Source organism: Echinops telfairi, unplaced genomic scaffold (genome assembly GCF_000313985.2).
Source record: "Echinops telfairi isolate 266 unplaced genomic scaffold, ASM31398v2 ScPeMD7_7400;HRSCAF=8409, whole genome shotgun sequence".
Classification (NCBI taxonomy): Eukaryota; Metazoa; Chordata; class Mammalia; order Afrosoricida; family Tenrecidae; genus Echinops; species Echinops telfairi.
Window position 1 is genome coordinate 23,235,288 of NW_022111300.1, and position 13,536 is coordinate 23,248,823.

Genomic DNA, 13,536 nt, shown 5'->3' on the forward strand with positions numbered 1-13,536 from the left:
TATCAGTCCTGTTGTTTTCTCCTCCAGATTGTTCACCTCTGTTTTTAAACTGTGTTCAATAACTCGTTGCAATGACCACACGGAATTTACAGCCAATACTCGTGATTGTGGGTCTTAATAAAATGTTCACAGGTTACATATACTCAGGATGCAGTTGTTCAGATAGGACAGCCTCTTCTAAACCAGGCCCACAGGCAGGCCTCTCTGATCTTTGGCTTGCTGGTAGTGTGTTAGAACGTTCATTTGGGGCCACCAATAATGCCCAAAGGGCACACTACTCCACCGCAGGCCTCAGCCCAAAGGCACTCAGCTCTGTGGGTCAACAAACCTAACAATAATTACCATATGTACTTGAGTACAAGCCAACCTGAATATCAGCCAAGGCACCTGATTTTACCACAAAAACTACATTAAAAATGTGCTGAAAAAACTCGGCTTATGCATGAGTATATATGGTACCTAGAGACATGCTACTCTTACAAGTCAGCTTCCTGCCCAAAGTATTCTTTTCACTGGCTCGGCAAGCTGGGAAGCCCACTATTCTTACGCTCTGGTTCTTGGTTCTGCTGCTGCTGCTGCTGCTGCTCTGGTATCACAGCTGTCCCCTGGATCAAGGAAGTACAGGGTGCAGGAATATCAGGGTCCAAAGGAGGCTCTACTCCCGACTCTTCTCTCTTGCTAGTAGTAAAATGCCCCCTTCTTCCTCCCAAGATGGCTCATTTTATACCCAGCAGGATGACACTCACTCATGGGTAACTGTGTTTAACCAGCACTCCTGCAGCTAAATCTCATCATCTTTCCACAGCTTTTCTTATCTGGATACAGTGGAGGGGGGTTATCATTTGGTGGGAGTAACAATGACTATGACTAGAAGAGCCATTCATTACACTGCAACGACCTAGCGTTCCAGAGAGAGAGAAACACCCTTCTGGGTGAGCTGAGACCACAAGCACCTGCTGCTCTAGGAGCACTTGCCAAGCCTGGGCCCAGGCCAAGTCTCGGGCTTTCATGGGTCCAGCAACTCTAATGAGAAAGAGAAATCCACAGAACAAACCCCCAGGCAGGCTGGCATAAGAGATTGGAATCTAAAGTTGCTCGAACTGCAAACAGTTTTCCTAGCAGACATATGCTAAGTGTCAGGGCAATTGAAGGGGCCCCTAGGCCAAAAAGGCAGAGAGAGGTCTGCAGTGCCAAGGAAGAAAAGGCAGGCTAGAAGGAGCACCTGTAACAAACGGACAAAGGAACTTAGAGCCTCAAGACCTCTCTAAACCCAGCGGCTCAGCGCTTCTTACCAAGACGGCCCTTGCTAAGGGGCCAAGTCCAGCACCTTGCTCTCTCTGCCTACCACTGGGAATGGTGAAGAAGTGGGGGGAAAGGGCACTGACTTCAATCTCAACGCTCTTGTGCACACAAAGTCCTCCAGAATTACAAGCCAAGATACAAAGGAGAAAATGTGGCTGGTAACCAAGATGGACTAGCATCAGAGCCCCAGGGGATTTACAGGCTTGAATTTACCATGGAGAACTCAGAGTTGCCATTACAATGAAGTTAAAGGTTTTGCCTCAGTGTGGTGGGGTCAGCTCAGTCGCACATCCCACACTGTCTCCGATACTGGCCCGTGTAGGGCAGACAGTGGTGATACCGGGAGGGAAGCGAGGGTAGAAAGGGGGAATCGATCACAAGGATCTACATATAACCTCCTCTCTGGGGAATGGGCAACAGAAGGGTGGGTAAAGGGAGACGCTGGGCAGTGTAAGATAAGATATAATAATAAATTATAAATTATTAAGGGTTCATGAGGGAGTGGGGAGCAGGGAGGGAGGGGATGGGGAAAAAGGAAAATGAGGAGCTAATTCCAGGAACCCAAGAGGAAAGTGAATTTTGAGAATGATGAGGGCAACAAATGTATAAGTGTGCTTTACACAATTGATGTATGTATGTATGGATTGTGATGAATTGTATGAGCCCCAATGAAACGATTTTTTTAAAAAATGAAGTTAACGGAAAACAGGAAAAAAATGAATAAAAAGGTGGCTCATTCCAGTGCAGAATTGGAATGGACTGTGTTTGATACAACTAACAAGTGCCTTCTATGTTTGTTGGCCAGCCACACCCTCCCCTCCAGGAGGTCTTTTTCTAAGTATTGCTATGCCAACTTTTTTTTTCTTTAAACATGTGAAAGGGGAAAAAAGCGCACCTTTACAAAAATATCTCTCTGGGGATGGGAGTGGTTGGCAAACAAACTTAGAAGGATCGTATTTGGCAAGTCTTGCTATACAGTTACAGAAAACATTATTAAACAAAATATATCCAAGCAGGAAGCTATTGTTTCTTGATACCATCCTACACGTGGGTTTATACAGTTCTGAAGGCAATGTTTCCATCCCTTTAAGCCTTCCTAGATGAATTCTGCACTCCTGGGCGTCAGCCGCCGCAAAGTGGCAGGCTTGGCACGCTCCCGGGAAGCGAAGGCCTTTCCTTTGCACGGTCTTTGCATCTGGAGAGTGGAAATCACTCTGAAGGGGCAGCAGGCTGTCGGCTGGGAGCGCGGGTGCGGTTTTCCTGAGGAAATTCTAATAGGACAGGGTTTGCGATAGTCAAAGAATGAGCAGGTACATTGTTGTGACGGGAAAAAATTCCTCCGTGTAACTTTCCTGGCTTTTTTCTCATCAGTATAGCTTTCCATTTTCATCAGACTTCTTCATCATAAGCCCCTACGATCATCCAGTAGATTAAGAAACATCTCTCAAAGTGACTCCACTGGAGCCCCCCAAAGTAGCCACCATACCTTCTGAGCTGACCTCTTTGCCTTGACTGTAACAGGCCCGAAAGATGGTCCTTTTGAAAGATACTATTCTCTAATTATTGCCAATTGGGATGAATACGTATATCAAATCATTCTATAGTTCAAATAATGTCCAGCATAATTGTATGTTTGCTACCACAATCCGTTTCTAAACAGGCTTTATCTATATGGACCCCTTGACATCGTTACCCATTCACCTTGCCACCACCTCTGTGCCCGCAGCCCCCCCCCCAAAAAAAAGCTCTATTCCACTATTGACTCTCTATATTTTGAATTTTTGTTTTTGAAGGCATCCTAACAAGACTAAGGCAAGTGTATTACTGAGCGAGCTGGTCTGCAACCACCCACCAATCTTAGGGGAGTGTTTGGAAGAAACCAGTGCTGTGTGAGCCGGAATCCTAGCCGTAGGAGTTTCCCGTGCCCTCACATATTAAGAGAACCAAGTGCACATTCTGTTGCTGCCCAGTGAAACAGCCCCAGGAGGACACTTGATGCCTTTGACAGTAGACCCCAGGACCCCGGTGGTGGGGTGGCTCAGTGCTGGGCTGCTCACTGTCCCACCAGCCATTCTGTGGGGGAAAGATGTGGCAGGCTGCTTTGGTAAAGATTTACAACCTTGGACATCCAATTGAGTAGCTCTACTCTGACATATAAGGCCACTAGGAGTTGTAATTTAGTTCGTAGCCATGGGTTCTGCACACCAGTCTCGGCCAAAAGATAAGATCAGTGAACTCAGGTTAGTAGAAAATGTACAAACTGAAAAAAAAAAATTAGAAACAAAAAGATACATAGTTAAGATCCTTGGGTAAGTAGCAACTGGTCTAACATCAGTGTAACTGTAATCCCAGAAAGAGAGGACGAATGAGAACCAAGTTTGAAGAAGTAATAGCTGAAATTTCCCAGAACAGCGAACAATAGCTATCCAGATATTTAAGAAACAAGGCGAATCTCAAGCAGAGTAAATACAAAATAAACCATACCACGGCACACCATAAAAACTGGTTTAGAAAAAGGAAAGATAAAATCATATAAACAGCCATAAAGAAGAGATGCGATCTTGTTTAAGGACAGGTATTGAGTGGCTGTCATGTAAACCTATGATGAGGCAGCCTCCCCCCTGCCCCTGCCCACCGCAGGTAGAAAGCCCTATCATCAGAGGGAGGGGAGGACGTTGGGAAAGACCACTGAGCAGAGGGGAAGGGAGCAAGCACGTCTGGGGGAGCACAAAGGCAGGTCTGGGGGTAGGAAAAGAGGGAGGACCGACCCCCAGGTGGGGGGAAGAATGACAGAAAAGGCTTTGGGGACCCTAGGGGGGAAGTGACTCTGGTGGCATGCAATAAATGGGCCACAATGAACTCGGGAGTCTAGGGGAATCTTGGGGACCCAGGCCAGGTCCTTGGAACACTGGGTTACTGAATCCTGGATCTTTGGGGCACACAGCATGCCCCAGAGGCTACACCAGTGAGCTCTCAAGTGAGAATTCCATTAGATGAACTGGGGCCTACCTCAGACACACTTGTAACCCGAGGACTTCAGTTGGAAAGTACGTGGTGCCTGAGGAAGCAGAAGACCGCTGTACCAAGAGCAGTGACCTGCTGGTAGGTGGACCCTCAAGGTCCTGCTTCATCAACATCCAATACACTGCATTAAGAAATGCATCCTTCTGGCAAATGGGCAGCAGACATTCTGTTTGTGCTTGTTCTTAGGAGGGTGCCTCAGAGGCCCTGTGGCATTGGGACTCACCTGTGGAAGTAGTGTGACTTGTTTTGTCTTTCTGTAAATGAATCCCAGGATTGATGAGTCTATGGGACAGAAAATAGAATAACGGTAAGGGGTGGAGGGGAGGGAGTATAGGGAGTTGGGGAGGAGTACAAGGGAGACGACATAAAGGAGACCAGGAAGGAAAGGTATGTTAAGAATCTGACTATTGGAGCAATCGCACAGTTCCGTTTGACCAGACTGAACTATGGAATGATGTGCCATATGTATTAAGCACCAAGTAATAACAAATTAAAAGTAAAACAAAAACATAGATCCAGAAATGGGGTCAGGACTTACACTAAATCTAGCTCCAACTTAAGAACAACTTGTGCTTACATCATGGCCATGCTCAATACTCGTCCTCAGGAAGAAAACACAAGACCTGGGAGCTATAGAAAACGTGGCCAAGGATGTAGATGGTGCCCGGCTAGCAGGTAAATTACTGTCTGGGGTCTTAAAGGAGGTCTAAGGAGGGACTAGTATCAGAGCCTAAACTGCGAGAATCTGGTACACAGAAGGCTACTGATGACAGTGGGAGCCCAATTTAAAATACTGGAGATCATGTTTTAAACTATAAGGCTGTAGTTTATTACCCTTTCTAAAACTCTAGCCTCAAGAAATACTCTAAAAGGAAAGTAACTATATCAAAATAGGCATAAGATTCCACAAGATTCATTTGTGGGACTACATAGGAAATAAGTCTCTGGGGACTCTGTCTACAATTGAGGGATGGGAGGAAAGTGGCCACTAAGCAGAGAACTGTGAAGAGATCAGTACAGAAGATCAAAGGCATTCATCTTACTTGAACAGTTAAAACTTTGTCAGTCGATCCCCCCTACGATGTATGCTGAACCTGATCTGGTTTCCAAAATCGTCTGTATTTTGGGTTTGAATTGTTTGGTTTGGTTTTAGTTTGCTCACATTAGGGTGTATCTCAGAAGTGTTATATCATTGGAGGTCCCCCTCTTGAAGTTGTGTCCTATGGTTTTCCATTTTTCTATATATGAAACCCAGGATTGATGAGCCTATAGAGACAGCAAGTAGAATAAGGCTTTTGGGGAGAGGGGTGCAGGGTGGAGAGGGAGTGAAGGGGAGATGATGTCAAGGAGCCCATGGAGAAAAAGAATGCTGGGAAACTGATGGTGATAGCAATTGTACAATTCTGCTGGACAGGATTGAACCATGGGATGATAAGATTACATATTCATACATATACATGATAAAGCATCCTACAGTGGGGTGAGGGCAAGAATGATGATGGTTCACTTTTCAGCAGAAACTACAGAATCCAGGGGGGAAAAATTAGAATTTTTTTTAAATGCTGAAGGAAAGAGCTCTTAACTATAAGTCTGTGTCCAGGGAATTATTCTGAAATAAAGGTAAGCATTTATATATTAAAGCAAAATAATGCCTATTTTGACATAGTCACTTTTCTTTTAGAGTATTTCTTGGGGCTAGAGCTAGAAAGGAAAATAAATTACAGCCTTATAGTTTAAACCATGATTTTCATATTTAAAAAATAAAGGTGTATGAGACTCGTGGTCTAGAACACTCAGTCATTTCCACCGTAGCTCAGTGCATACCATGGTCCTGCTAACATGTAGGAGGCCATGAGGAGCAAAGGGGGCATTCAGGTCATGAAAGGAGTCTGCCTCTGCGGTGACATGCAGGTGCAGTGGGTCCTAGAGGAGAAACCCGCTGGACTGGGAAGGACACATGTGAATGGTAACCACAAAGTTTGCATAGACATCAAGGAGAGGGGATAAAACCGTCAAGCCAGGAACGAGACCATGAGATAATAGAGTCTTCACAACACGGAGTGCGACATTCCTGGGATGGTCCCCTGCAGCATCCCTGACACGTCCTCTTTGAGTGGAATTGGACCTTAGGGATGTGTGGGATGTGCACGGTGACAGATTGTCAGTAGGAAGATCAGATGAGGCTTTCATTGCCCGCCCAGTGCTCTGAAAGTGTGACTGTGAACAAATGCCCTTGATTGAGCTGTGTGCGCGCGCGTGCGTGCGTGCGTGCGTGCGTGCGTGTGTTTTGGAAGGGTTGTCTGGCATTTCAAAACGAGACATAGAATTCTCAATCAACAGGTAAAAAGGGAAACAGGAAATTGCCGGGAAAAACACACTCACTATTGGTTGCTTGGCACTGAGGAGGGCCTTTCCAATCAGAAAGCTGTAGGAGAGGAGGCCCCTTGCTTCCAATGAGAACACTCAGACCATCCTGAGGGTGCAAAGCAAACTCCACAGCAGTTTCAAAGACCCGTTCCCAGGCCAGGCCAGGCCAGGCCTATATTCTGCAGGATTTTATCATGTACAAGTTCATCAAGTGTGCTTGAGCTCAAGCAGAAAAAATACACCACGTGTTCAGTTCACATAATTCCGTGCTGTAGATAGGCTCCTATTTTAAAAAAGCATAAAACCATATCTCTGTCAACAACAACAAGCCTTCTCATTGGAGGGTCGCTGTGCAATGTCCATGGGCCTCAAATGCACGTGGGTCACATAGCCGCTGCTACAGCTTCTGGAAAGTGTGAATTACTATGCATTTAATCCCGCCCTGGGTATTTGACAAGCAGAAATGATGGCTGCTCTACAGTGACGTGACATCTGGGCAGGAAAAGTCCAACCACAAACACACGTCTCTGAAAGTCAGAGACCAATGACCCATGCCCGGCTTTCTCATTAACACCACATGCTTTCTGTTAACTCATTACCTAGCAGCTAATTGCAAACACCAACATTTGTTTTTTTTAAAGTAGCATGTGAGAACTCAAACATTTTAAATAACGTACTTATTAACTTTTTCCCCCTTCTGTGAATTGGTGTTTGTGTGTGGTGGGGAGGAGGAAGAGAAGCTAGTTCTTTCTTTCCAGTGACAATTTATACAACTTTTATGATTTTTTTATTAAACGATTTTATTGGGGGCTCTTTCAGCTCTTATAGCAATCAATACATCAATTGTATCAAGCATATTTGTACATATGTTGCCATCATTATTTTCTAAACATTTACTTTCGATGTGTCACCGGGTACCTGAGATCCACAGGTGTAAACTCTGAGAATGCTCACAGACCTTTGGAGTTGTTCCCAGATAATAAAAGGAAGTAAAGGTAAAGGAGGCTCATAATTCTGCATATTTTTTCCACATATCCTCTAACGGAAGTGTACGTTCCATCTGATAGAATAGATCTGATCAAGAAGTTGATGTGTCTCAGAGGCACAGTACTTCATATATTCAAAGAGCACTCTTCTCTGCTAGCATGCCTTGGGAACTTATGCCTTGTGGGGGCATTCTTGTCACAGGCAGATGCCTTCCTGACAGAATTGGACTGTTCACATAGAGCTATTTACAAACATAATCCTCTGCTCAGGGGGAAGACCAATGTACCAAAAAGAAATTTAAGTGACCTCCCCTTGGCTGGGTGAAGAGGACAATCCTGTTGTGACTTCTAAGTAGCTAGAATATCCAACAAGAGAATCTTTAGTGTAAAATGCGTTGGTTTGCTATTTAACTGAAGAAGCAAGTGCATTGGTATTCATGAAGCGGGCTGTTGTTAGTTGCTGTCCAATTGATTCCTTTTCACGGAGACCCCAGCTGTGGATCAGAACTGCTCCATGGGGCATTTCCAAGACTCGGACCTTTCCAAGGGGTCTCCAGACAATCAACAAGACTATACTGTATTACAAGGTTGTGTGAAATCCCTGTCCCAAGACCGTGCTGGTGGGAGTTCAGAGCCCCAGGGTCATTGGCCTGATAGCCCGCAGCTCATGCTCCGGCCTCTGCTGCCCTCTGCTACCACCTGCTTCCTTCTTTCTGAGCCCATTACCCTCTCTGGTTGTCTGATCCTTCAGGGTCCACTAGTTCCTGGACGATGGGGATCAATGACTCACCAAACGTCACGGATGACGCTGCGGATGAGATCATGGACCGCATTGTCAAGTCGGCTACCCAAGTGCCCAGCCAGCGCACGGTGCCCAGGGAGAGGAAGCGATCCCGGGCCAACAGAAAATCCTGTGAGTGTACTGCAGGGGTGCTGAGGGACCCACTCTCTTGTGCCGTGAGCCTCTGGGAAGGGCAGCCACAGGAAGTCTGGCTTCCAAGCATGGTCTGTGTCTGCCTGCCCTGCTCATCTGCACAGACCAACAAAGCCTTTCATGCCCTCATCTCCTGGTGGTCACATGGAGGGAGGGGGCTGCCGCCACACACAAATACAGTGTCCCGTGTATTTGCCATTTCTACCAGGCCTCTCGGTTCATATTCTGTCCCCAGGAAAGCCTGAAAGGACCTTGCCTGTCACTGGTGTGTAGGACCCTGGTCTCGTACTGCCCAGGTCCTGTGCTAAAGGCTTCCCTTCTGCCTCCCCAGGACTAGGGTCCACATCCTGGCCTGGAGGTTGGTGCTACCTGCTTCAGAGGCAGTGTCTTCTATACCGTTGGCCACAAATGTTGAAGCGTAAGAAACAAACAGTCGAGAACATTTCTGATCACTGGGGTGCTTGAAACGATTCATGTTCCTCTAGGCTGTTTTTTCAGTCTTGGCCTTTTGCTACCAAACAGAAGACCCATCTAAGTCAAAGTGGTGGTTTTCCCTTAGGCTGCGCTCCCTCTGCCTGCTCCTGCCCACTGGGATGTGGTGTTATGTTATAGGCGCAGGTACAGCGCCCACTCAAAGGGACCCTCCTCGGTGGAGAAACCAGCTTCCCATGCATCTTGTAACACTTGCCTGCATTAGTTGTGGCCCTTGGGTGTTTCAGGAGGGAACCCCGGCCCTCGATCCGGCCATGCCAGGCCACTCCGGAAACAGAGGGAGTGAGTACTTGTCTCCTCCAGCTCTGTCTCCAGGGATAAGTGAGGGTCGAGAAGGAGTTTGTGGGACACAGTCAGAAGGAAGCCTAGTTGCCTTCCTCTGGAGGGGGGGCGGGGCGCAGAGTGACAAGGGAGTGACTGCAAATAGGTAGGTGATCAATAAGAACTAAGCTTTGGGAGAGCCAACGTGTCCACCATGGAGATCCTCCCAGGAGGTGATTGGGCATTGGGATGCCTACTTGTGGGGCCCAGTGGTTCTCTTTGGCACATTGCCAGGGCTTGTTGCTCTTGTGGCTCTTACTCTAGTTGCACGATCTGCTTCTGTTCCTGCCTGGAATCTCTTCCCACGTTAGAAATGGGGACGGGGACACTCCCAAGAAGTAACTGAGCATCTCAACGCGCTGGAAGCCTGTGGAACAGCTATTCTTGTTCAGGAGACTGGGTGGGGCCTAGAATCTGTTTCTAACAAGCTCCCAGATGAGGTAGATGCCCTGGGTTCTTGGTTTGCATTTAGAGTAACAGACTTCTGAGCTGTGGTTCCCAACCATGTCCCTGTTAGAATCTTTTACAGAGCTTTAAAATTCGAGGTGCCTTCCCTGCATCCAGGCCAACTTCTTCAGAACCTTGAGTTGGGGCCCACCCCTGCCTCTCACATGCACCCCAGCTGTAGTTCCTCCGTATTTAAAATGGAAAAAACAAAACCAAAGATCCAGGAGAAATGCACCTTTCCCATAATCAGAAATATGTATGTGGGTCTCAGTATCAATAGCCAAGCCCCTTGTACTGCACACTCACACTCACATACACACACACACACACATACACACACAATACTGTTTTCATGGTGCTCCTCTGAATTCACGGCCTGTCTCCATGTGCACTCCTGTAAGAACTTATCTATGGACTTGCTACTCAGAACTGGTCCTCAGACAATATGAACATCTCCTGAAGCAGCAGTTCTCAACCCGTGGGTCACGACCCCTTTGGGGGATCAAATGACCCTTTCACAGGGGTCACCTGTGTGACCCCTGTAGCAAAATTAGTTATGAAGTAGCAACAAAAGTAATGTTATGGTTGGGGGTCACCACAACATGAGGGACTGTATGAAAGAGTCCCGGCATTAGGAAGTTTGAGAACCACTGTCCTGGAGGCTTGTTGAAAAATGCAGATGCATGGGCCCCTCCCAGTACAACCGATTCAGAATCTGCATTTGAAGTGATCCCTGGATGATCCACGAGCCAATAAAGTGGAGACAACCAGGACTGTGAGACCAGGAATAGAATTATGGGCCCTCGGTTGCGTCTCTTCAGCCTCACTCCATCATGACAAACTCCTCCTCAAATCCACCCGCATGCCACTGTATATTGGTCTCAATTGATTCCAGCTGAGCCAACGTGTCAACTGTTGCCTCTCTGACGGGTGTGAGTGAAATCGTACCAGAACTCCCTTGCGGATTTAATTTGTGCTTCCCCGCCCACTAGGCATGCCGGGCCTTGTTCTATCACACACAGCATTCTTTACATGTTTCAGTTCCTGAGTTCAGTCATTTATTGTAATGGACAGACAGAACTCACAGACAAAAGGCAGGATTAAAGGGTTTGTTCAGGGAGTTAGAAGGTTACAGGAAAGCAGGGGAGAAATTCTCAGGATCCTATTGCTCAATCAGGACATGTTACAAAGGTTTTTTTTAGGGCTGCTAATAAATGCCCCAAGAGCATAACACCCAGAGGCACTCCGCTCCAGCTCCTAGGGTCAGAAAACCCAGCTCCCCCAATAAAGTGTCCAGAGGCACCCTACTCCACAAGCCAGCCCTCTGCCCCAAAGCTGTCCATCGCCCTCTCCTGCTCTGGCTCCTGGTTCTGCTGCTGCTGCTCTTCTGCCATGACCCTGATGCCACAGCTGTTGTCTGGATGGAGGAGGTGCACTGTGTAGGGATCTCACGCCACGCCTGGCTCTTGCTGGTAATAAGATTTCCCTCTTCCTGCTCCTGAGAGGGTTCATTTTATTCCCCGCAGGACGGCAGTCGCAGTAAATCCTGTTAACACACACTCAGAAGGGAGCCCTATCAATGTCTTCCCCAACCACCTTCTACTCAGACCCATGGGGGAAGGGCCGTTGGGTGGGAGTTACAGAGCAGGGGCTGGAGGAGCCCCATTGCATAAATTGCTGCCCTGCAAGCCTGTTGCTGTTGGCCCTGGTTTTTCTCGGGGTGGCTTATGCATATCATTTGCCCTTGTTTTTTATTGCTCTCTGTCCTGAGAAGAAATGTACTTCACAAAGAACCTTTCTGTGAATGTGTAAGAGGCTTTACGCGTCCTCCAGTCAACCTACTTCTGTGCTTGCCCTTTATTGCCCCTCCTTCCAGTGACCTCTATTAAAAAAGCAAACCAAACACCAGTGGCAGCTTACGCCGCCCAGGTTTGCAGTGGCTCAGATCTTTGGGAAGGGGTGACCAGGTCTTTCTCGTGAGGAGCCTCTGGGTGGATTCAGATGTCCAAGCTTTTCCAAGAGAAAACACATAACCATCTGTGCCACTCCTGGGAGTTAACGCAATGAACTGGTTAAAACAAAACAAAACAAAACAACTTGCTGCCACAGAGTTGATGCCAATTCATAGCAACCCCCTCAGACAAGGTAGAACTGGCCCTGTGGGTTTCCAAGACTGTAACTCTTTAGGGAACTAGAAAACTCTTTCTCCCACGAAGCAACTGGTGGTTTTGAACTACTGATCTTGCCATTAGCGACCCAATTCCTAACCTCAACATCATCAAGGCTCCTATTAAACTCATAACTGGTAACCAAATGGCAGAAATGTTGCACCAGTTAACTAAGGTGACCAGATTTTAACACTGGTAAAGCAGGACACCACTGGTAAAACTCATATCCTGGCAAAATAGCCAGATGGCAGCCAAAAACCATATACCCTAGCTTGTCGTACATTCTTTCAAAAAATCGGGACTTTAAAAAAATGCCGTTGTTCAAAAGCGGAACGTCTGGTCACCTTACAGTTAACTCCTGGTCCGGCTGAAAGGACAGCATCAGTGTTAATAATCAGCCAAGGGGGACTGGGAAAAGCATCCACTGGAAGATCAGGCTCCAGGTGCCAGGCCTGGAAGTGTCCTGACAGAGGTGGACAGGGTTAGGCCAGGGACTTCAGAGGAGAAGACTCCGTGGGCCAGTGGCCAGTCCCCACAGGTTAAAGTCTGGTTTGGGGATTAGAGCTGGCTCCTCCCTCTGGTCCCGGAGAGGAGTTGATTCCTAGAGAGACACACACAGTGTCCCCAGGAAGAGAAACTCAGTCACAATTAATTCTCCTCCTCTGTCTGGCCAGAGAGAGTGTTGGCCTGTTTTTGTGGTTGACATAAACTAATTTCCTGTGGTATAGTTTTTATTCCAAGATGATGCAAAACAGCTGTCTGTTCTTATTTAGCCAAACATTGTATCCTGTGACGCAGTTACTGCAAGAAATCTAGCACTGCATGCATGTAAGTGTTTATCTGTTACGGGCGTAACGTATCAGTAAAGGCACTATGGGCGCAAAATAAAAGCAGTAAAGACGTGGGAGGTAGATGGGCGTTTCAGTTCTAAAGGGATGATAACTCCTTTTAGATTCTCACGGGAGGTTACAGGGATCCGGGCAAATGCTTTTCCAGAGTCAGTGCGAAGGTTAGTCGTTGTTTAGCCCTCAGTCTAGAGCAATGCTGGGTTTGACCCGGTCGATGAATGTGGCGATGAGGCAAGTGGGCAATGAATAACCCACATACTTGGACTGTAACTCATTTGGCTAAAGACGATCACAGTCCAGCTATGGCAGAAAACTAAACAGAATCCATCCCATAACCTGAGAGATTTATGACACGCAAGTCACTTGGGGAGTTGCGGGGATAATTAAGTGTCTGTTTTTGTGTTTGATGCCCGTGGCTAGGCCCACACATGCCAAACATCCTGCTGATGCTGAAGTGCACAGCCAGCTGGGGCCCTCTGAGGGCATCTTAATCAACCCACAGCCTCCCCTGGCTCAGGTCAGCCACTTTTCCAGCTGGTGCCAATCAGGGTCTCATTATGTAAAATGTTCACATGGGCTTCTCTCGTCCTTGAAACAGTTGGAGCCAACTCACCTTATGTGACCCCCCGTACCCCGCACCCCCCCCC

The 13,536-nt window shown here is 47.2% G+C and overlaps 1 protein-coding gene across 1 annotated transcript in view; it reads left to right on the forward strand.

The window, feature by feature from the left end:
* Positions 1-13,536, forward strand: part of FHOD3 (formin homology 2 domain containing 3) — a 521,276-nt gene that overhangs the window by 499,827 nt on the left and 7,913 nt on the right. Inside the window, 1 exon segment of the mRNA XM_004703087.3 lies at positions 8,431-8,592. Within this exon segment, the coding sequence (XP_004703144.3) occupies positions 8,431-8,592 (162 nt within the window).